Source organism: Lithobates pipiens, unplaced genomic scaffold (genome assembly GCF_037356315.1).
Source record: "Lithobates pipiens isolate NorthernLeopardFrog02 unplaced genomic scaffold, aLitPip1_a1.2 Scaffold_35, whole genome shotgun sequence".
Lineage (NCBI taxonomy): Eukaryota > Metazoa > Chordata > Amphibia > Anura > Ranidae > Lithobates > Lithobates pipiens.
This window is the reverse complement of record NW_027507811.1, coordinates 3,542,560-3,565,893: the sequence shown is the minus strand read 5'-3', so window position 1 is coordinate 3,565,893 and position 23,334 is coordinate 3,542,560. Positions and strand designations below refer to the sequence as shown.

General features: G+C 47.4%; 2 protein-coding genes across 2 annotated transcripts in view; both read right to left on the bottom strand.

Annotated features, from left to right (window-relative positions):
• The window catches only part of LOC143955452 (uncharacterized), a 233,242-nt gene that overhangs the window by 202,421 nt on the left and 7,487 nt on the right, over positions 1 to 23,334 (bottom strand). Inside the window, exon 4 of the mRNA XM_077465496.1 lies at positions 380 to 601. Coding sequence (XP_077321622.1) covers positions 380 to 601 — 222 coding nt within the window. The remainder of the gene's footprint in view (positions 1 to 379; positions 602 to 23,334) is intronic.
• Positions 8,840 to 22,363, bottom strand: LOC143955645 (uncharacterized). The gene is made up of 7 exons (XM_077465747.1): positions 18,199 to 22,363; positions 17,428 to 17,542; positions 16,162 to 16,508; positions 15,948 to 16,045; positions 15,655 to 15,858; positions 15,418 to 15,559; positions 8,840 to 10,925 (listed from the first exon to the last, which is right to left on the bottom strand). Exons 3-7 carry the CDS (start codon positions 16,244 to 16,246, stop codon positions 9,391 to 9,393), a joined length of 2,064 nt encoding a protein of 687 aa, XP_077321873.1. The 5' UTR covers positions 16,247 to 16,508; positions 17,428 to 17,542; positions 18,199 to 22,363; the 3' UTR covers positions 8,840 to 9,390.

Here is a 23,334-nt window from a genome sequence, read left to right as displayed (position 1 = left end):
AGAACATCTAAAGTGCAGGACGGAGAACACAGGCGAAGAACATAACCATCGCCAGGGTACTATTGGCTGATATCACCCAGACCCCACCCTACTCTGGACCAATCAGTGAGCAGTATGGGTGGAGGAATGGATTTAGTGTTAATGACCCACCTGTGCTGATCTCTGTAGGAGTGTCCTCCTCTATAAATGTCCCCGTTATTCCATCCTCCTCCATAGACTGCTGATCATCCCTCACATACCTCTCTTCTTCTTCTTCTTCCAGCTCAACTTTTATATCTATCAGAACTTCACCCTAAACCAAGAGAATATAACATCTTGTAGCATTTATACATCATCTCCATGAGTAATGTTTGTGTTTTAGATGCTCCATCTCACCAACCTTGTAACAGTGGGGGATGGTGTGACCTTCCTGTGTGGAATCCCGGGAATACAGAGGACGGGGACATCTCTCTGGGGGGTTCCTGTATCTGGATGACTCCTCCATGGTGTCCTGGTACAGATCTTTGTGTCCTTTTAGAGACTCCTCCATCACCCCATCCTCATCATCCTCCTCTTTTATCTCTTTTTTGATCTCAACTTTAGGATCTCTCAGGTTTCCACTCTGAATATATAATAAAAATGACATCAATGGTAACAATGCAGATAATGTACAGATCCTAATGATACTATCAGTGATTGTTCCTCATCTACCTGATGATGGTGGGGGATGGTGTGATCTTCCTGTGTGGAATCCCGGGAATACAGAGGACGGGGACATCTCTCTGGTGGGTTCCCATTACTGGATCCATCTGTAGGAAACACACACACTGACTGAATACATTGTTTCTATGTGTTTATCAGATGATGGGGGATCTAGGTGGAGCCTCCGTACTGCTCTCTCCTTTACAATAAAGTCTCCTCTTACCCGGTGATGTGAGGGGCGGCTGATTGTCCATCATGACGTCCTTGTAGAGATCCTTGTGTCCTTCTAAATACTCCCACTCCTCCATGGAGAAATAGACAGTGACATCCTGACACCTTATAGGAACCTGACACACACAATGATACAGTCACCATCCAGACACATCCCTTGTCTGTTACTGGATAATGTCCCAGAATTCCCAGAATCCTCCTCACCTCTCCTGTCAGCAGCTCCATCATCTTCTTGGTGACTTCTAGAATCTTCTCCATGTTGTGTCTCTCAGGTTTTAGGGAGTCACATGGAGGCACTGTGATGGTCATATGATCACCGGACTTCACAAGAGGAAATCTCTGTATTGGGGAACCAATAGGAATATCATGTTAGATCCCAGAATCCTCCTCACCTCTCCGGTCAGGTCTGTGTTTTATTAATAGAGATAAGAGTGATGTCATGTGACCTCCCAGAATCCTCCTCACCTCTCCGGTCAGGTCTGTGTTTTATTAATAGAGATAAGAGTGATGTCATGTGACCTCCCAGAATCCTCCTCACCTCTCCGGTCAGGTCTGTGTTTTATTAATAGAGATAAGAGTGATGTCATGTGACCTCCCAGAATCCTCCTCACCTCTCCGGTCAGGTCTGCGTTTTATTAATAGAGATAAGAGTGATGTCATGTGACCTCCCAGAATCCTCCTCACCTCTCTGGTCAGCAGGTAGATGATCTCCAGGGTGAGGTTTAGTATCTTCTCGGCCATGTGACTTCGGTTCTCCTTCATTTTCATTGGTGTGGTCATGTGATCTATGAGGGCTTCTCTGTTGATAGATATCAGAGAATTATCTGGACTGCAGTTTTTGTACAATATTAGGAGGGGGGAAATAAGGGGTTAATAACTGAGCTGTCCCCAATGGGATTTTGTACATATGGAGGTCTATACATCAGATTATGACGATGGACAATTGAGAAGAGAAGGACAGAGAGGCTTTGTTAAATTTTGGGTCAATGATGTTATGAAGATTCCCCTCCCTATGTGTTCTCGCAGCTGTAGAGCTGGGAATTTGGTGGCCCCAGCTGATTGGGTGGCAGTGAAAGCTTCTCCGGGTTCGGTGTGAAGACAAGTTTGGATAAAACATGTGCTCATCCCTAGTAAGAAGTGAGGTATCTACCAGAATGAGGGACGAGGTTCTCCACCTCCTCTACCCATTACTGGCCGCTGACCAGAGCCCTAGAAGTTGGGGTCAAACCCGAATCTGAACCCTCATTACAAGAGAGACTGATAAGGGGAGAAGATGACACATCTCCAATATGAAGAGAATGTTCCGTCCCATAAGTGGGGGAATGTTCTGCCCCTGAAGGGGGTAATCTAGGTCTCCACACTATATATGTGTGTGTCATCATCTGCTGGAGATAAAAGACGCCACAGTGACTATGGAGGAAGAGGACGGACATGACGGGGGGGTTACTGGGTGTAAATAGAAAATAAGATCTTATTACCTCCTCTACTGCCACTTCCATCAATGATCTCCTCGCTACTTCCTCCCGACTCACCTCTCACCTGGAACTTCCTATTTATACCCTGACATCACTTCCTGTCTTCCATAGAGAGTTCCTGTCTGGGTGTAAGTGAGATCACCACCTTGTGGAGCTCAGAGGTACTGCAGCCCCCGAGAAACGTCTCATGGTGTGAACACAGCCTTGTGCTGTGTGTATATGTACTGTATATCTTTATAGATGGTGTCATCTCCACTCCCACCCAGGGGGAGAGGAGTATGTAGCGGTAACCTCGTGAGGGCTGCTGGGCATTGTAGTCCACCTGTCACCCTGTTCCTCAGGATAAGAGGAATACGATGGTCCGGCACGGTCCCGCACAGTCTGAGGTTCCTCAGGATAAGAGGAATACGATGGTCCGGCACCGTCCCTCACAGTCTGAGGTTCCTCAGGATAAGAGGAATACGATGGTCCGGCACCGTCCCGCACAGTCTGAGGTTCCTCAGGATAAGAGGAATACGATGGTCCGGCACCGTCCCGCACAGTCTGAGGTTCCTCAGGATGAGAGGAATACGATGGTCCGGCACCGTCCCGCACAGTCTGAGGTTCCTCAGGATGAGAGGAATACGATGGTCCGGCACCGTCCCGCACAGTCTGAGGTTCCTCAGGATGAGAGGAATACGATGGTCCGGCACCGTCCCGCACAGTCTGAGGTTCCTCAGGATAAGAGGAATACGATGGTCCGGCACCGTCCCTCACAGTCTGAGGTTCCTCAGGATAAGAGGAATACGATGGTCCGGCACCGTCCCGCACAGTCTGAGGTTCCTCAGGATAAGAGGAATACGATGGTCCGGCACCGTCCCTCACAGTCTGAGGTTCCTCAGGATAAGAGGAATACGATGGTCCGGCACCGTCCCGCACAGTCTGAGGTTCCTCAGGATAAGAGGAATACGATGGTCCGGCACCGTCCCGCACAGTCTGAGGTTCCTCAGGATGAGAGGAATACGATGGTCCGGCACCGTCCCGCACAGTCTGAGGTTCCTCAGGATAAGAGGAATACGATGGTCCGGCACCGTCCCGCACAGTCTGAGGTTCCTCAGGATAAGAGGAATACGATGGTCCGGCACCGTCCCTCACAGTCTGAGGTTCCTCAGGATAAGAGGAATACGATGGTCCGGCACCGTCCCTCACAGTCTGAGGTTCCTCAGGATAAGAGGAATACGATGGTCCGGCACCGTCCTGCACAGTCTGAGGTTCCTCAGGATAAGAGGCATACGATGGTCCGGCACCGTCCCGCACAGTCTGAGGTTCCTCAGGATAAGAGGAATACGATGGTCCGGCACCGTCCCGCACAGTCTGAGGTTCCTCAGGATAAGAGGAATACGATGGTCCGGCACTGTCCCGCACAGTCTTAGGTTCCTCGGGATAAGAGGAATACGATGGTCCGGCACCATCCCGCACAGTCTGAGGTTTCTCGGGATAAGAGGAATACGATGGTCCGGCACCGTCCCGCACAGTCTGAGGTTCCTCGGGATAAGAGGAATACGATGGTCCGGCACCATCCCTCACAGTCTGAGGTTCCTCAGGATAAGAGGAATACGATGGTCCGGCACCGTCCCGCACAGTCTGAGGTTCCTCAGGATAAGAGGAATACGATGGTCCGGCACCGTCCCACACAGTCTGAGGTTCCTCGGGATAAGAGGAATACGATGGTCCGGCACCGTCCCGCACAGTCTGAGGTTCCTCGGGATAAGAGGAATACGATGGTCCGGCACCGTCCCGCACAGTCTGAGGTTCCTCGGGATAAGAGGAATACGATGGTCCGGCACCGTCCCGCACAGTCTGACGTTCCTCAGGATAAGAGGAATACGATGGTCCAGTCACTCTTTAGACAGATAACAGTCCTTGCACTTTGGTTTGTTTTTTTAATTGAGGGGAATTAACTTGGGTAGGATAAGGGAATATGGGATGCCCACTGAATTGCAACACAGGGCAACAATTGCTTGCAGACTATTCCTCCTCAACACCTCCAGCACATTTCTTGCTTACCCTTCCAGGACTGACTAGCACAGAAATTTAGGCCTGACTCTGGCTCAGCCAGGCCTTGCAAGTTCCCTTTGCGGGTAGGGACCTAGGATCCCTGTGGGGTAGCAAAAATATGACAGTCCTTGGTGCTAGTTGTCCTACACGTGTCTACTTCTCCCAGTACCACCTCTTCAGGCCCTGCCCTCTCTCCTGCCCATGCTTCCACAGTCCACTCTTCTGGCTCTGCACCCATCCCAGACTGCACTCTCCCAGTCCTCTCCTGACTGTGTGTCACTAACCAGCTCTCTTGGCTGCGTCCCGTTGTTCCTCCCTGGGGACTTGCCCGGCATTGCTCTCTCCTGCTGTCCTCTCTCCTTGCTCCAGTGCCTCCTGTCCAGGAAACATCCACGTGTTCTTAGAAGGTCTCATCCGCACCCGAGCCCAGGCCCAAAGTCACCCCCCTCCAGACCGGAGAGCTCCCTCAAAGGCCCCCGACAGCCTAGCACGCCACTTCCAGCTTCCCCACGAAAAACTCCTCCCCATCTGGGCCAACCCAAGGTATTTAAGGAGGCCTGCCCCCTGCCAATTCATGTGGGGAATGGTCAAGGCTCCTTAGAACACCCCAAACAGCTCCACCTCTCTTTCCAGAAAGTACTAGAACATTCTGGAAAGAAGTGGGAGGTTTTAATGATGCTGCTTGTGAATCACTAATGTAAAGGACCACTACACTCGCCACTGATATAAGGGGATCCTTCTCCCATTGGCCACCAATGCAAGGGACCACTACACAGACCACTGATATATGGAGGTTGTTCTCCCATTGGTCACCAATCTAAGGGACCACTACACTGATATAAAGGGGGTCCTTCTCCCATTGGCCACCAATGCAAGGGACCACTACACAGACCACTGATATATGGAGGTTGTTCTCCCATTGGTCACCAATCTAAGGGACCACTACACTGATATAAAGGGGGTCCTTCTCCCATTGGCCACCAATGCAAGGGACCACTACACAGACCACTGATATATGGAGGTTGTTCTCCCATTGGTCACCAATGTAAGGGACCACTACACTGACCACTGATATAAGGGGGTTCTTTTCCCATTGGCCACCAATGCAAGGGACCACTACACAGACCACTGATATATGGAGGTTGTTCTCCCATTGGTCACCAATCTAAGGGACCACTACACTGATATAAGGGGGGTCCTTCTCCCATTGGTCACCAATATAGGGGACCACTACACTCAACACTGATATAAGGGGTCCTTCTCCCATTGGTCACCAATGTAAGGGACCACTACACTGACCACTGATATAAGGGGGTACTTCCCCCATTGGTCACCAATGTAAGGGACCACTACACTGACCACTGATATAAGGGGGTACTTCCCCCATTGGTCACCAATGTAAGGGACCACTACACTGACCACTGATATAAGGGGGGTTCTTCTCCCATTGGTCACCAATCTAAGGAACCACTACACTGATATAAGGGGGTCCTTCTTCCATTGGTCACCAATGTAAGGGACCACTACACTGACCACTGATATAAGGTGAAACTTCACACCCTACAGCTTTCCTCATTAGAACATTGGTAGAGCTCCTCCCATTGCACATTGTGAAACAAACAGCTACTTCCACAGAACAACATAAGTTAGGAATCTGCTACAAAGTTTGATAAAACCCCCGTAATGTACGTTTATCACCCAGAGGGGATTGTTTTTTTTCCTCAACATCAGTGGAGTTATGTTGAAGATCATCAGCTCCATCTAGTGGCCCTAATGAGGTCATTTTCTGGACCTACTCCATCAGGAAAAATGTCACATTATGGCCACTAGATGGAACTGATGATCATAGGAAACCACTGTCACTAAACCCACATGATAAAAAACGATGAACAAATGGTGTATTCCATGCTGTTCATACTCACTCATCACTATGACGTTATTTTTCTGTATTCTGCAAAAATCCTGGTTAATCCTGCTGCTCTCTATCTCCCCCTCCTGTCCATGTCCCCAATACAGCTAGGGATTTTGCAGCTGTGTTGGCAGATCTGCACATGCTCAGTTTTCAGTGAGTTTCTATGCTGAGCATTTCCTCCCTATCACATCTGAGCAGCCCATGTGACTATAGAGTCACACATGCGGGCGTATACACAATGACAGGCCACTCCCTGCCTCCTCTTCCATGACAACTAACCAGCTAAACACAATTGGGGAGAGGGGGATATTAACTGTAGATTGTTGGAGGCTTCACCTCCCTGTTATTCTAAGACACAGGCTGGAGGGGGCATGACACTGACTGTGACTGGCAGAAATCCGTCCACACCGTGTTTTTACCACAAAATAATAAAGATTTGATTTCAAACATACAGTATCTGACAAAAGTAAGTACGCCCCTCAGTGACATTTTTGTAAATCTTTTCTTCCACCTTTTCATGTGCCAACACTGAAGAAATGACACTTGTCTACAATGTAAAGTAGTGAGTGTACAGCTTGTATAACAGTGTAAATTTCCTGTCCCCTCAAAATAACTCAACACACAGCCATTAATGTCTAAACCGCTGGCAACAAAAGTCAGTACACCCCTAAGTGAAAATCTCCAAGTTGGGCCCAAAGTCTCAATATTTTGTGTGGCCGCCATTATTTTCCAGCACTGCCTTCACCCTCTTGGGCATGGAGGTCAGCAGAGCTTCACAGGTTGTCACTGGAGTCCTCTTCCACTCCCCCATGATGACATCACGGAGCCGGTGGACGTTGGAGACCTTGTGCTCCTCCACCTTCTGCTTGAGGATGTCCCACAGATGATCAATAGGGTTTAGGTCTGGAGACATGCTTGGCCAGTCCATCACCTTTACCCTCAGCTTCTTTAGCAAGGCAGTGGTGGTGTTGGAGGTGTGTTTGGGGTGGTTATCATGTTGGAATACTGCCCTGCGGTCCAGTCTCTGAACGGAGGGGATCATGCTCTGCTTCAGTATGTCACAGTACATGTTGGCATTCATGGCCCCCTCAATGATCTGTAGCCCCCCAGTGCCGGCAGCACTCATGCAGCCCCAGACCATGACACCCCCACCACCATGCCTGACTGTAGACAAGACACACTTGTCTTTGTCCTCCTCACCTGGTTGCCCCCACACACGCTTGTCACCATCTGACACCAAATACGTTTATCTTGGTCTCATCAGACCACAGGACATAGTTCCAGTAATCCATCTCCTTAGTCTGCTTGTCTTCAGCAAACTGTTTGTGGTCTTTTTTGTGCATCATCTTTAGAAGAGGCTTCCTTCTGGGATGACAGCCATGCAGACCAATTTGATGCAGTGTGCGGCGTATGGTCTGAGCAAAGACAGGCTGACCCCCCCCCCCACCCCTACAACCTCTGCAGCAATGCTGGCAGCACTCATACGTCTATTTCCCAAAGACAACCTCTGGATATGACGCTGAGCACGTGACCTCAACTTCTTTGGTGGACCATGGCGAATCCTGTTCTGAGGGGAACCTGTCCTGTTATACCGCTGTATGGTCTTGGCCACCGTGCTACAGCTCAGTTTCAGGGTCTTGGCAATCATCTTATAGCCTAGGCCATCTTTATGTAGAGCAACTATTCTTTTTTTTTCAGATCCTCAGAGAGTTCTTTGCCATGAGGTGCCATGTTGTACTTCCAATAACCAGTATGAGAGAGTGAGAGGGATAACACCAAATTTAACACACCTGCTCCCCATTCACACCTGAGACCTTGTAAGACTAACGAGTCACATGACACCGGGGAGGGAAAATGGCTAATTGGGCCCAATTTGGACATTTTCACTTAGGGGTGTACTGACTTTTGTTGCCAGCAGTTTAGACATTAATGGCTGTGTGTTGAGTTATTTTGAGGGGACAGGAAATTGACACTGTTATACAAGCTGTACACTCACTACTTTACATTGTAGACAAGTGTCATTTCTTCAGTGTTGTCACATGAAAAGAGAGAAGAAAAGATTTACGCACATGTCACTGAGGGGTGTACTTACTTTTGTCAGATATTGTATATTGATTTGACAATTTAAAACAGTTTTTTTGAATTTAATTATTTTACACTCTATTCCAAAGGCCGTTTTTTTTTTTAAACATGTGACCAGCAGCAGAGGACTAGAAGCTCCTCCTGACTCTGTTTCCCTGCAGACGGGCTGGGAGAGAGCTGGGCCATGTGACAGCTGGATATCCATTCGGAAAAAAACATACTTAGATGTTTGTGAAATCTTCCACCACAAAATGTACAATGAGAGGTAATGACTTCATTTTTATTTTAAAAGCCCCAGAGGCTGCCTATTAAAGTGGTGGGGTTAACGCGTTTCGTCCTGGAAGACGACTTGAGAAAACAGACCTCTTGCAAGTGAATAATGGACCTCTAAGTCTACATACCACAAAATGTACTCAGCCAATGAGAGGTAATGACTCCATTTTTATTTTTCTCCTGCTATCAATGGCCGACACGGTACAACACTCCATCCATGTCTTTGGTGATCTCTGATCTCCTTATCAACTGTTTCTTCCATGATGAAGATCAGCCATGGAGTATATCTGAGGTGTATATCAGGGGGTGCTTTGTAATGAAACGTCCCACACCCCGCTTGAGTGCTTTTGTCATGTATCGCTTCCTCCCAGTCTGAATATAGATATCAGATATTTCAACTGCTGACAACCACAAACTAGGCAGTACTCATTCGGTTGCTCAACATAAACACCAAACGAGTCCTGCCTTGTTCCTGGTTGTAATATTCAGCTGATATCTTCTATCTGTTCTCAGACTGGAGGAAGCGGTATATGATGAAAGCACTCAAGCGGAGCGTGGGACGTTTCGTTACATGCTTCCTCCCCACATGTCCAGCAACATTCATATACAAGACATTTCCCGCACTCACTAATACACCTCCAGGGTTGTGTGGGATCCCTGATGTACAGGAAGACAGGACTTCAGTGAGGAACAATTCCATCACTCAGGACAGGAAAGTGGCTTCTCCCCCGTGTGAGAACTCTGATGAGTGTAAAAATTGGACTTATCTGAAAAACAATTCCCGCACTCAGGACAGGGAACTGGCTTCTTCCTCATATGTGATCTCTGATGTGCGTTAAGACTGGACTTATATGAAAAACATTTCCCGCACTCAGGACAAGAATATGGCTTCTCCCCCGTGTGAGATCTCTGGTGTCTGTAGAAATTGTTCATTTTTGAAAAACACTTCCCGCACTCAGGACAGGAATACGGCTTTTCCCCTGTGTGAGATCTTTGATGTATGACAAGTTCATGTTTTCTCAGAAAACATTTCCCGCACTCAGAACAGACATGCGGCTTCTCCCCCACGTGCAATTTCCGATGCGCGTGAAGATTGGATGCCCTTGAAAAACATTTTCCGCACTCAGGACAGGAATACGGCTTTTCACCTGTGTGAGTTATCTGATGTCTGTAAAAATCGCATTTCTGGGAAAAGCATTTTCCGCACTCAGAACAGGAATATGGCTTCTCACCTGTGTGAGTCTTCCGATGTTTCAATAGGGAAGCATTGTGAAGAAAACTTTTATCGCACTCCGGACAGGAATAGATCTTCTTGACGGAATGCAAAATCTGATGTGTGTCAAGTTGGGATTTCATCAAAAAACATTTCTCGCACACAGGAAAGGAATACGGCTTCTCACCTGCCTGGTTACTTTTGTGCTCATAAGAATCGGATTTAGAATAGAAACACATCCCGCACTCAATACAGGAAAACTGCTTATCTGTTGAAAGGATGGCACCGTCCCGCAAGGTCTCAGGTTCCTCGGGATAAGAGGAATACGATGGTCCGGCACCATCCCGCACAGTCTGAGGTTCCTCGGGATAAGAGGAATACGATGGTCTGGCACCGTCCCGCACAGTCTGAGGTTCCTCGGGATAAGAGGAATACGATGGTCCGGCACCGTCCCGCACAGTCTGAGGTTCCTCGGGATAAGAGGAATACGATGGTCCGGCACCGTCCCGCACAGTCTGAGGTTCCTCGGGATAAGAGGAATACGATGGTCCGGCACCGTCCCGCACAGTCTGAGGTTCCTCAGGATAAGAGGAATACGATGGTCCGGCACCGTCCCGCACAGTCTGAGGTTCCTCGGGATAAGAGGAATACGATGGTCCGGCACCGTCCCGCACAGTCTGAGGTTCCTCAGGATAAGAGGAATACGATGGTCCGGCACCGTCCCGCACAGTCTGAGGTTCCTCGGGATAAGAGGAATACGATGGTCCGGCACCGTCCCGCACAGTCTGAGGTTCCTCGGGATAAGAGGAATACGATGGTCCGGCACCGTCCCGCACAGTCTGAGGTTCCTCGGGATAAGAGGAATACGATGGTCCATCTACACTGTGTGGTGCCGGATGGACATTTGAGGTAGTCGGGTTTTCTCCTGGACTATACTGTGTGATGTCCTCATCTTCTACTTTACAGTCTGGAGACAAAGTGAGACAATCCTCTGAGGTTTTCCTCATCTCCCGTCCATCTACTAAAATAGAAATACAAAGATTAGTACTAGACATGAGCTGATTGGTTCCCCTAAACCAGGACTCCGCCCACATCAGACAGCCTTGCCTCTGAGGATCTTACAATTCCCCCCTCAAGGTAACTAGTAAATGGGTCCTCTGATCTCCCACCAGATCATTTCTTTATTCATGGACCTTAGTCAGAGAGGGAGGAAACAACGAGAACTGTCAAGTGACAAAAATAAAAAAATGGCGGATCCATTGAAAACTTGGAAAACATGATTTCAATGGATCAACCATTTTTAGATTATACAAACCTGGTGTTGAAACAGATTTGCCTGAACAATAATGTCCCATTTCACAAAACAAAGAAGATATTTTCCTATCTTTGGTGGGTAAAGAAAAGCGACAGACAGCCTTAGACAAAAGGGTTATACAGACTGTTATCACGTAGAAATCACCCTCGTCCAGCAAAACCCATTGTGTTAGATTTTAGGAGCTGTGTAGATACCTAATCCATCTCTAAATATCCACTGAGTTTGTCCAAAGTTCACTTCAAATGGTGCAGTCAGTATTGTGTTTAAAATACATGTGGTTATAAGTCATTCAAATTATACATATTATATTCCAGGCCACAGATACGATTACAATTTTAGTATCTACTGACCTAATGATAATTCTGTTATAAGGTAAAAATATAAAGGTTGTGACTTAGGACAAATTATAAGTAGAATTGTTTAACCACTTCAGCCCCGGACCATTTGGCTTATTATTACTAGACATGAGCTGATTGGTTCCCCTAAACCAGGACTCCGCCCACATCAGGCAGCTTTGTCTCTGAGGATCTTACAATTCCCCCCTCAAGGTAACTAGTAAATGGGTCCTCTGATCTCCTACCAGATCATTTCTTTATTCATGGACCTTAGTCAGAGTGAGGAAACAACGAGTGATGGTGATGCAGGGATCACGGAACAACTCTCCCCACCCCCTCTATCACGCATTTCGACTCATTACGTGCAGTGTTCAGGACTAATGATGAGCTTGATTTCAGTCTCTGGAGAGGGATGTAGCAATGTTGGACCTCTACAGCTTCTCTCAGGTTGGGAATTGATGCTGCTCTTGACCAGATATATGAAGGCAACCAAACACATGGACTTACTCCTGACCATTGCACTTTGCTGTACAATTGCCCAGTCCTTACCTCTACTCTGACTGCTGCACTGCATACGCACTTTGGTAATGTGTATAACCCAAAGGGGTTTGGTTCTTCCGAGATCTTTCTAGACCCAGGGCACCGGGGTCTCAAAACATCTAATCACGGCACCATTCTCCCCATACAAATTAGGTGAGGGCTCAAAGATACCCTCTAGATCAGAGTTTCTCAACCCTTTATATCGAGGAGGAACCTTTGAAATACCTTTCGGCCTCAAGGAACCCCTCCTAATAATGACTATATCTATAGCTCAGGATATGTTAGTATGATGGTCATCGAGAAGAATGCCCCTAACATCTGTGGTGACTGGGAAGAATCCTCCCGTAGACAAGTGCCTACAAGGGGTTCATTTTTTTTTGCTGCACTGACTCTCCAGCTATCTGGGTCAAGCTGGGCCGTTTCTCCTGTCTGTGCTCATGCCTTCAGTTCACAATGTAGATGCATGGTGGGTCTGAGGAACTGATTGGGCAGATTTCCAAAGGCCCGCATGATAAAGGGCTCACCAAAGTGTCCTGGGGGGCTTCCCGCTAGAGCTGCCTAGGGAAGTGCTGCCAGAAATGTAGTTGATACTCTGCAGGAGGAATCACCCCCTTTGGGGGGCGGTGTGAAAGGAGACTTTTCGGGGGTTCCTGGAGAGGGTCTCATGCATGGAACCGAAGGATCCAAGCCTGAACTTGTTGGGTGAGAAACGCACATGGCCATAAATAGGTATATAGTTACATACATAGTTTCAGAGTAGATAATCATTTCCCATATCCCTGTATGTTGTGTTCTTTAAGATGCACGCCCAAGAGTCTTTTAAAAATATCAATAATCCCCACTGACACCACCAATTTCGAGAGGAAATCCATGCCAACTAAGCATGCGCCAAAGATGCCTCGGTGCACCAACCCGTATCTGCGTAGAAGACCTGCTGGAAAAAGGCAGGAAAATTCCCAGGGGGCGCACAGGAAGTGACATCAACCTGATGGAAAAAGGCGGGAAGATGCCCAGGAAGTGACATCAACCTGATGGAAAGGGGCGGGAAAATGCCCAGGAGGCGTACAGGAAGTGACCTCAAACCTCCCTATATAAGCCCAGACACTGCCAAATTGGATTATATTCAGTCCCGCCTGGTTCCTGTGCTAGTGTGTGATCTGTCTGAACTTGTTGTGACCTGGAAACCTATTTGACTACTCTTGATTGCTGCCTGCCATTGACCTCGGATTTGTACCTTGACCATTCTACTTCTTTGCCCCTTTTGTACTCAGCTGCCAGATTGGAACTGACCCCGGCTTGGATCTTGACCATTCTTCTTCCGATTAACCCCTTTATACTTCATTGCCCAACTGGACTTGACCTCGGCTCGGATCTCGGACTAAGGCTTGCACGGTGCTCCGCACCCCTGGCACCCGTGCCACTCGGTGTCCACCAAGTCTCTGTCTTCATCTCCAGAGGCTTCTAGGACCCGAGGTGCAAGGGAGGCCTCCCAACTACGTCGGTCTAACCTCAGATACGTGTCTCTCATGACAGGCTCCTCGTATTTGAGGTCCTCCAGACCCCTTATTCATTTTTGTTGCCCTTCTTTTGACTATCTCCAGTTCCAGCACATCCCTTCTGAGGACTGGTGACCAGAAGTGGACGGAATATTCATCCCATCCTCTATATCATTTATGAATAAATTAAACAGAATTGGTCCCAAGACAGAACCTTGGGGTACCCCACTTACCACTTCAGACCAGTCTGAGCACACGTTATTTATCACCACCCTTTGGACGCGCCCCTGGAACCAGTTTTCTATCCAAGAACAAACCTTATGGTCCATGCCTGCAGACCTCAGCTCGTAGATTAAGCGTTTGTGGGGAACTATATCAAAATCTTTTGCAAAATACAGATACACCACATCCACAGGCCGCTCACTTCCTCGTAGAATGTTAACAGATTGGTCTGGCAAGAATGACCCTTCGTAAACCCATGCTGATTACTACTACTGATGCTGTTTTCTTCAGCAAATTCTTGGATATAGTCCCTTATCGTCTCCTCCAATAATTTACATACTATTGATGTTAGACTGACCAGCCTGTAGTTCCCAGGAATAGCCCTCTGCCCTTTTTTGAATATTGGTACCACATGGGGCTTTTCTCCAAACTGGCTGGTACAATTCCTGTCAGTATGCTGACCACAAAGATTAGGAATAATGGTCTGGCTATAACCCGACTGGGTACCCTGAGGACTCCTGGGTGTAAGCCATCTGGTCCTGGTGACTTATTTGTGTTAAGCTTATCTATTTTTTCTTCGACTCCGGCCTCTGTTACTAACACATTACCCTCATGGCTAACAATACTTTCGTGATCGGTATATCCCTCATTTTCTTCTGTAAGACCTGAGAAGAAAGCATTTAGTGCAGTTGCCTTCTCTGTGTTATCTGTAACCATCCTCTCTTCATCGTCTTTTATGTGGGCCATGTGCTCTGGTTTTGCTTTTTTTTACTGTTAATATATCTAAAAAATTCCTTGAGATTTTTCGTGCTCTCCTCTTTTATGTGTCTCTCGTAGTATTTTTTAGCTGCCCTGATTTCGTTCTTACACTTTTTTTTATTGCATTCCTTGTAGTGTTGGGATGCTGACAATGGCCCATCCACTTTATATTTTTTAAAGGCTGTTTTTTTCTCTCTCTAATAAGAATTTTTACGTTACGGTTTAGCCACACAGGTTTAACCTTCGCTCTTTCATATTTATTTTCCATTGGAATGCACCATGGGATACCTTTGTGTAATATGTTCCTAAAACATTCCCATTTTTCCTCCGTGTTCAATGTTTCTAGGATTAGGTCTCAATTGATGTCTTGTAGTATTGAGCACAGTTCAGAAAGGTTGGCTCGTACTCTGCTGGTGGAAGCACCACCTTTGGTGGGGGCAGTGTGATAGGAGCCTTTTTAAGGTTCCTGGAGAGGGTCTCATGCATGGAACCGAAGCATTCAAGTCGGAACTTGTTGGGTGACAAATGCAGATGGCCCTAAGATATCAGCAGCAAGGAATCGTCACATGTATATTCTGAAGAGACTTAATTTTGATACAATCTGGATATAGCAGATAGCACAGAGCTCTGTGTGATTATAAATCCAGTCTATATTATATTATCCAGCACAGGGTACGGGGATTAATCTGCTAGAAAAGAAGATCTAAAGTGCAGGGCGGGGAACACAGGCCAAGAACATTACCATTACCAGGGTATTACAGGCTGATATCACCCAGCCCCCGCCCTACTCTGGACCAATCAGTGAGCAGTATGGGTGGAGGAATGTATTTAGTGTTAATGACCCACCTGTGCTGATCTCTGTAGGAGTGTCCTCCTCTATAAATGTCCCCGTTATTCCATCCTCCTCCATAGACTGCTGATCATCCCTCACATACGTCTCTTCTTCTTCCGATTTCACCTCAACTTTTATATCTATCAGATCTTCATACTAAACCAAGAAAATGAGAGACAATAACGTCTTGTAGGGTTCATACATCATCTCCATAAATCATTTTTGTGTTTTGGATGCTCCGTCCCACCAACCTTGTAATAGTGAGGGATGGTGTAACCTTCCTGTGTGTAATACAGAGGACGGGGACATCTCTCTGGTGGGTTTCTGTAGCTGGATGACTCCACCATAATGTCCTGGTACAGATCTTTGTGTTCTTCCTCCATCACCCCATCCTCATCATCCTCCTCTTTTATCTCTTCTTCAACCTCAACTTTAGGATCTCTCAGGTTTCCACTCTGAATATATAATAAAAATGACATCAATGGTAACAATGCAGATAATGTACAGATCCTAATGATACTATCAGTGATTGTTCCTCATCTACCTGATGATGGTGGGGGATGGTGTGACCTCCCTGTGTGGAATCCCGGGAATACAGAGGACGGGGACATCTCTCTGGTGGGTTCCCATTACTGGATCCATCTGTAGGAAACACACACACTGACTGAATACATTGTTTCTATGTGTTTATCAGATGATGGGGGATCTAGGTGGAGCCTCCGTACTGCTCTCTCCTTTACAATAAAGTCTCCTCTTACCCGGTGATGTGAGGGGCGGCTGATTGGCCATCATGACGTCCTTGTAGAGATCCTTGTGTCCTTCTAAATACTCCCACTCCTCCATGGAGAAATAGACAGTGACATCCTGACACCTTATAGGAACCTGACACACACAATGATACAGTCACCATCCAGACACATCCCTTGTCTGTTACTGGATAATGTCCCAGAATTCCCAGAATCCTCCTCACCTCTCCTGTCAGCAGCTCCATCATCTTCTTGGTGACTTCTAGAATCTTCTCCATGTTGTGTCTCTCAGGTTTTAGGGAGTCACATGGAGGCACTGTGATGGTCATATGATCACCTGACTTCACAAGAGGACATCTCTGTATTGGAGAACCAATAGGAACATCATGTTAGAATCCCAGAATCCTCCTCACCTCTCCGGTCAGGTCTGTGTTTTATTAATAGAGATAAGAGTGATGTCATGTGACCTCCCAGAATCCTCCTCACCTCTCCGGTCAGGTCTGTGTTTTATTAATAGAGATAAGAGTGATGTCATGTGATCTCCCAGAATCCTCCTCACCTCTCCGGTCAGGTCTGTGTTTTATTAATAGAGATAAGAGTGATGTCATGTGACCTCCCAGAATCCTCCTCACCTCTCCGGTCAGGTCTGTGTTTTATTAATAGAGATAAGAGTGATGTCATGTGACCTCCCAGAATCCTCCTCACCTCTCCGGTCAGGTCTGTGTTTTATTAATAGAGATAAGAGTGATGTCATGTGACCTCCTCACCTCTCCGGTCAGGTCTGTGTATTATTAATAGAGATAAGAGTGATGTCATGTGACCTCCCAGAATTCTCCTCACCTCTCCGGTCAGGTCTGTGTTTTATTAATAGAGATAAGAGTGATGTCATGTGACCTCCCAGAATCCTCCTCACCTCTCCGGTCAGGTCTGTGTTTTATTAATAGAGATAAGAGTGATGTCATGTGACCTCCCAGAATCCTCCTCACCTCTCCGGTCAGGTCTGTGTTTTATTAATAGAGATAAGAGTGATGTCATGTGACCTCCCGGAATCCTCCTCACCTCTCCGGTCAGGTCTTTGTTTTATTAATAGAGATAAGAGTGATGTCATGTGACCTCCCGGAATCCTCCTCACCTCTCCGGTCAGGTCTGTGTTTTATTAATAGAGATAAGAGTGATGTCATGTGACCTCCCAGAATCCTCCTCACCTCTCCGGTCAGGTCTGTGTTTTATTAATAGAGATAAGAGTGATGTCATGTGACCTCCCAGAATTCTCCTCACCTCTCCCGTCAGCAGGTAGATGATCTCCAGGGTGAGATTCAGTATCCTCTCGGCCATGTAACTCTGGTCCTCCTCCATCTTTATTGGTGTGGTCATGTGATCTATGTGGGCTTCTCTGTTGATGAATAGTTAAGAGTTATCTAGACTATTTCTTGTACAATTTTAGGAGAGGGGATATAAGGGGTTAATAACTGAGCTGACCCCAATGGGATTTTGTACATATGGAGGTCTATACATCAGATGATAAAGATGAACTGAGAAGAGAAGGACAGAGAGGTTTATATATTAGGTCAATTATATTCTCCGGGTTCGGTGTGAAGCCAAGTTTGGATAAAACGTGTGCTCATCTCTAGTAAGAAGCGAGGTATCTACCACAATGAGGGACGGGGTTCTCCACCGCCTCTTCCCATTACTGGCCGCTGACCAGAGTCACAGATCGTGCAGAGCATTATGGGTCAGCACCAAAATGAATCCACCAAACATTGAAGCAAAATTTCAGTCCTAGAAGTTGGGGGTCAAACCCGAATCTGAATTTCATCCCTCGTTACAAGAGAGACTGATAAATTGGGAAAGGAGACGCGTCTCCAAAATGAAGAGAATTTCTCCGGGCCCGTAAGTGGGGGAATGTTCTGCCCCCGAAGGGGTTAATCTAGGTCTCCACACTATATATGTGTGTATCGTCATCTGCTGGAGATAAAAGACGTGACTATGGGGGAAGAGGACGGACATGACGGGGGGTGGGGGGGGGGGGTGAATAAAATGTTATACTACCTCCTCTGCAGCCTCTTCCAACAATGTCTCCTCTCTGCTTCCTCCCGACTCACCTCTCACCAGAAACTTCCTATTTATAACCCGACATCACTTCCTGTCTTCCATAGAGACTTCCTGTCTCTATGGTATAAGTGAGATCACCATCTTGTGGAGCTCAGAGGGACTACAGCCCCCGAGAAACATCTTGTAGTGTGAACACGGCCTTGTGCTGTGTGTTGTATGTACTGTATATCCTTATAGATGGAGTCATCTCCACTCCCACCAAGGGGGAGAGAAATATATTACTGCCTAGTCCAGCCTTTCTCAGCCAGGGTTCCTCCAAAGGTCTCTAAGGATTCCTTGAGCTAGCCGGTTCCTCCTTGTCCAGCCTTTCTCAGCCAGGGTTCCTCCTTGTCCAGCCTTTCTCAGCCAGGGTTCCTCCAAAGGTTTCTAGGGGTTCCCTGAGCAATGGACAATTTCTGTCTCTCAGTGAGAACGGACATCAAAAAGGGGACAATCTTCGCACTGATGACAATATAAGGGGGTCCTTCTCCCATTGGTCACTAATGTAAGGGGCCCACGACACTGACCACTGATATAAGGAGGTCCTTCTCCCATTGGTCACTAATGTAAGGGGGCCACTACACTGACCACTGATATAAGGGGGTCCTTCTCCTATTGGTCGCCAATAATTATTTTATTATTATTATACACAATTTATATAGTGCAAACAGTTTATGCAGCGCTTTAAGATGTATAAGGGGGGGACAACACAATTACAGTGCAATACAAAAGGTACAGGAGGGCCCGGCTCGTAGATCTTACATTCTAAAGGGAGGGGGTGGTGGTACAAAAGGTAATAGCTGCAGAGAATGATTTGATGGGGGCGGCTCGGGGACAGTTGTTGGGTGGGTGTAGGATTGGCTTCCCCGAATAAATGAGTTTTCAGGGATCTCCTAAAGGTGGACAGGTTAGGGGCTGATATACCAGGGGCAGGGAGTTCCAGAGGATGGGAGAGGCTCTGGAGAAGTCCTGAAGGTGAGCATGGGAGGAGGTAACAAGGGAGCTAGAGAGCAGGAGGTCCTGGGAGGAGCGGAGGGGATGACTTGGGCGATATCTGCAGATGAGGTTGGTGATGTAGATGGGGGGAGGGGGCGATGTTGTGAATGGTCTTGTATGTTATGGTTAGCATTTTTGAATTTTACACGATGGGGGAGGGGAAGCCAGTGAAGGGATTGGCAGAGAGGGGCGGAAGTCACGGATCGATTAGTGAGGTGTATTTGTCTAGCAGCAGCATTCATAATAGACTGAAGGGGGGAGGAGCCTGTGTAAGGAATGGCCATTAAGGAGAGAGTTGCAGTATTCAAGGCGGGAAATAATCAAGGAGTGAACGAGTTGCTTTGTGTTGTCATTAGTCAGGAAGGTGGAATTCTGGAGATGTTGCGGAGGGGAAGGCGGCAGGATTTAGCCAGTGATTGGATGTGGGGAGAAGGAGAGATCAGAGTCAAGGATTACACCCAGGACCCCGGCATGTGTGGAGGGACCAATGGTTGTGCTGTTGATATTAATGGTGAAGTCATGGGGGGAGGGGATCATGAAGGAAGAAATATAAGAAGCTCACTTTTAGAAAGATTGAGTTGGAGGAAGTGATGTGACCTCCATACTGGGATGTCATTCAGTAGGTTGGAGATCTGTGAGGAGATTGAGGGGGTGAGTTGAGGTTTGCAGAGATAGATCTGGGTGTCGTCGGCATGGAGGTGATATTAGAAGCCATGGGAGGTTATCAACTGGCCAGGGGAAGGGGTATAGAGCGAGAATAGGGGGGGCCCAAGGATAGAACCTTGGGGTACCCCAACAGAAAGAGGAAGAGGAGCGGAGGAGATGGAGTTGTAAGTGACACTGAAAGTGCGCTGAGATAGGTAGGAGGAGAACCAGGATAAAGCAGAATCGCGGAGGCCAAGGGAGCGTAGTTTGCTGAGGAGGAGCAGGTGGTCAACTGTGTCAAGGCAGCAGAGAGGTCTAAGAGTACGAGTATGGAGTATGGGGGATGGAGGATGGAGTATGGGGGATGGAGTATGAGTATGGAGTAGTGGCCATTGGTTTTAGCAGTTAGTAGGTCATTGGTGAGTTTTAGGAGGGCAGTTTCAGTGGAATGTTGTGGGCGGAAGCCGGACTGTAGGGGGTCGGGAAGGTTGTTGTCCATGAGGTAGCGACTCATTTGGTCATGGACAAGGCGTTCGATGAGCTTGGAGGCAAACGGGAGCAGGGAGATGGGTCTTAAGTTGTTCAAACAGGTGGGGTCTAGTGAGGGGTTTTTTGAGTATGGGGGTAATCAGTGCATGTTTGAGCGGGGAAGGAAAGGTGCCGGAGGAGAGGGAGAGGTTGAAGATGTGGGTTAGGGAGTTGAGGATAGAGGGGGAAGGTGGTTGCAGTAATTGTGAGGGGACAGGGTCCAGGGGACAGGTAGTGAGGTTGGCCGTGGAGAGGAGTTTATTAACTTCATCGGTGGTAACTGGGCAAAAAGAGGAGAGTATTGAGCGTTGGTGTTGGACCTGTTGGTTAGGGGAGGAAGTTGAATGCTGGATATCTCCTTGCGAATTGTGTCAATTTTGCTACTGAAATGGTTGTCAATCTGCTGAGCGGTAAGCAAGTTGGTGGGTGGGGGCAGTGGGGGGTGAAGTAAGGAATTAAGGGTAGAAAAGAGGTGACGAGGTTTGGATGAGAGGGTTTTGATGAGAGTGTTGTCGGGAGGTTTGTTTAGCAGTGTGGAGGCAGGAGTTGTATGTGAGAAGGGCAGATTTGTAGAGGGTAAAGTCTTGCAGGGATTTAGATTTACGCCACGCTCGCTCGGGTGTCGTCTGTTTGCCAGGGTTGTGGCAGACGGGTCCGGGTTCTGCATGTAGAAAGAGGAGCAAGTACGTCTAGGGAGGAGGACAGCGCGGTGTTGTAGATGGAAGTGGTTAGGTCTGGGCAGGACAGGGGGTGCGATTTGGTCATAAAGGCCATCAGTAGCAGAATGAAGAAGGGAAGGGTTGAGGTTGTGAAGGTTTCTGCGGGTCGTGGTTGGTAGATTGGTAGCATGGGATGTAGGAGACAAGGAGAGAGTGAAAAGGATAAGGTTGTGATCAGAGAGAGGAAAGGGGGTGTTAGAGAGATCGCAGGGAGTGCAGCGATGGGAGAATACGAGGTCGAGTGTGTTACCGTTGGAGTGATTGGTGGTTTGTGTCCATTGTGTGAGGGTAAAAGAGGAGGTTGGGTTGAGTAGTTTAGAAGTGGTAGTCGTATTAACATTGATTGGAATGTTGAAGTCACCTAGGATGATGGCAGCTACTTCAGAGGAGAGATAATCGGGTAGCCATGCAGAGAAGTCACCCAGAAAGCGTGACACTGGTCCAGGAGGCCCATAAATAACTGCGACCCTCAAAATGGAGAGAAAAGACGAATGCAGTGCATTTCGAAAGAGCAGAGGAAAAAGAGGGAGGTGTGGGAATTACCTGAAAGGTGCATTGTGGGGAGAGGAGAAGTCCGACACCACCTCCTTTTTCGTCCGCTGGGTCTGGTGGAGTGAGTCCAAAGGAGGCCGCTGTGGGACAGGGCAGCTGTTCCAATGTAAGGGACCACTACACTGACCGCTGATATAAGGGGGTCCTTCTCCCATTGGTCACCAATATAAGGGACCACTACACTGATATAAGGGGGTCCTCCAATTGGTCACCAATGTAAGGGTACCACTACACTGACCTCTGATATAAGGGGGTCCTCCCATTGGTCACCAATGTAAGGGACCACTACACTGATATAAGGGGGTCCTCCAATTGGTCACCAATGTAAGGGTACCACTACACTGACCTCTGATATAAGGGGGTCCTCCAATTGGTCACCAATGTAAGGGACCACTACACTGATCACTGATAAGGGGGTCCTTCTCTTATTGGTCACCAATTTAATGTTTTGGGGGGGTTTTTTTCTCCAAAAAAAGTGGAGTTACTCTTCAACCACTTAAGCCCCCGGACCAATTTGCCGCCAAAGGACCAGAGCCCCTTTTTGCGATTCGGCACTGCGTCGCTTTAACTGACAATTGCGCGGTCGTGCGACGTGGCTCCCAAGCAAAATTGGCGTCCTTTTTTTCCCCCACAAATAGAGATTTCTTTTGGTGGTATTTGATCACCCCTGCGGTTTTTATTTTTTGCGCAAAACAACAAAAATAGAGCGACAATTTTGAAAAAAATTCAATATTTTTAACTTTTTGCTATAATAAATATCCCCCAAAAATATATATAAAAAAAAACATTTTTTTCCCTCAGTTTAGACCAATACGTATTCTACATATTTTTGGTAAAAAAAGAAAAAAAAATCGCAATTAGCGATTATTGATTGGTTTGTGCAAAAGTTGTAGCGTTTACAAAATAGGGGATAGTTTTATAGCATTTTTATTAATATTTTTTTTTTTTTTTTTACTAGTAATGGCGGCGATCAACGATTTTTATTGTGACTGCGACATTGCGGCGGACACATCGGACATTTTTGACACATTTTTGGAACAATTTTCATTTATACAGCAATCAGTGCTATTTAAATGCACTGATTCCTGTGTAAATGACACTGGCAGTGAAGGAGTTAACCACTAGGGGGCAGTGTAGGGGTTATGTATGACGTGATGTTTTTGTTTTGTTTTTATTGTAGGGAGGGGCGTGGCCTGGCTTGTGACGTCACTGATCGTTCTTCCCTATAAAAGAGAACAGACGATCAGTGACAGCCACACAGTAGGAAGCACGGGGGAGAGGTTTGTTTACACAGATCTCTCCTCGTTCTTCAGCTCTGTGACCCGATCATGGGACACCAGCGGCGATGGGGTCCGCTGGTCCCGCGGCCACGGAGCACAGGACCGGGTCGGGAGCGCGCCGGCGGCGGCGGAGGCGCGCTCCCGACCCACGGCTGGGCACTTAAAGAATCACGTGCCGGTACGTGGATTGTGCCCAGCCGTGCCATTCTGCCGACGTATATCGGCGTGAGGCGGTCCTTAAGTGGTTAATTTGTTGAAGCTCATCAGCTCTCTCTTATGGCCATAACGAGGAATTTATTCTGAATCGACTCCATCAGGAAAAGTTTCACATTATGGCCACTAGATGGTGATATTTCGAATGCACTATCGCTGTT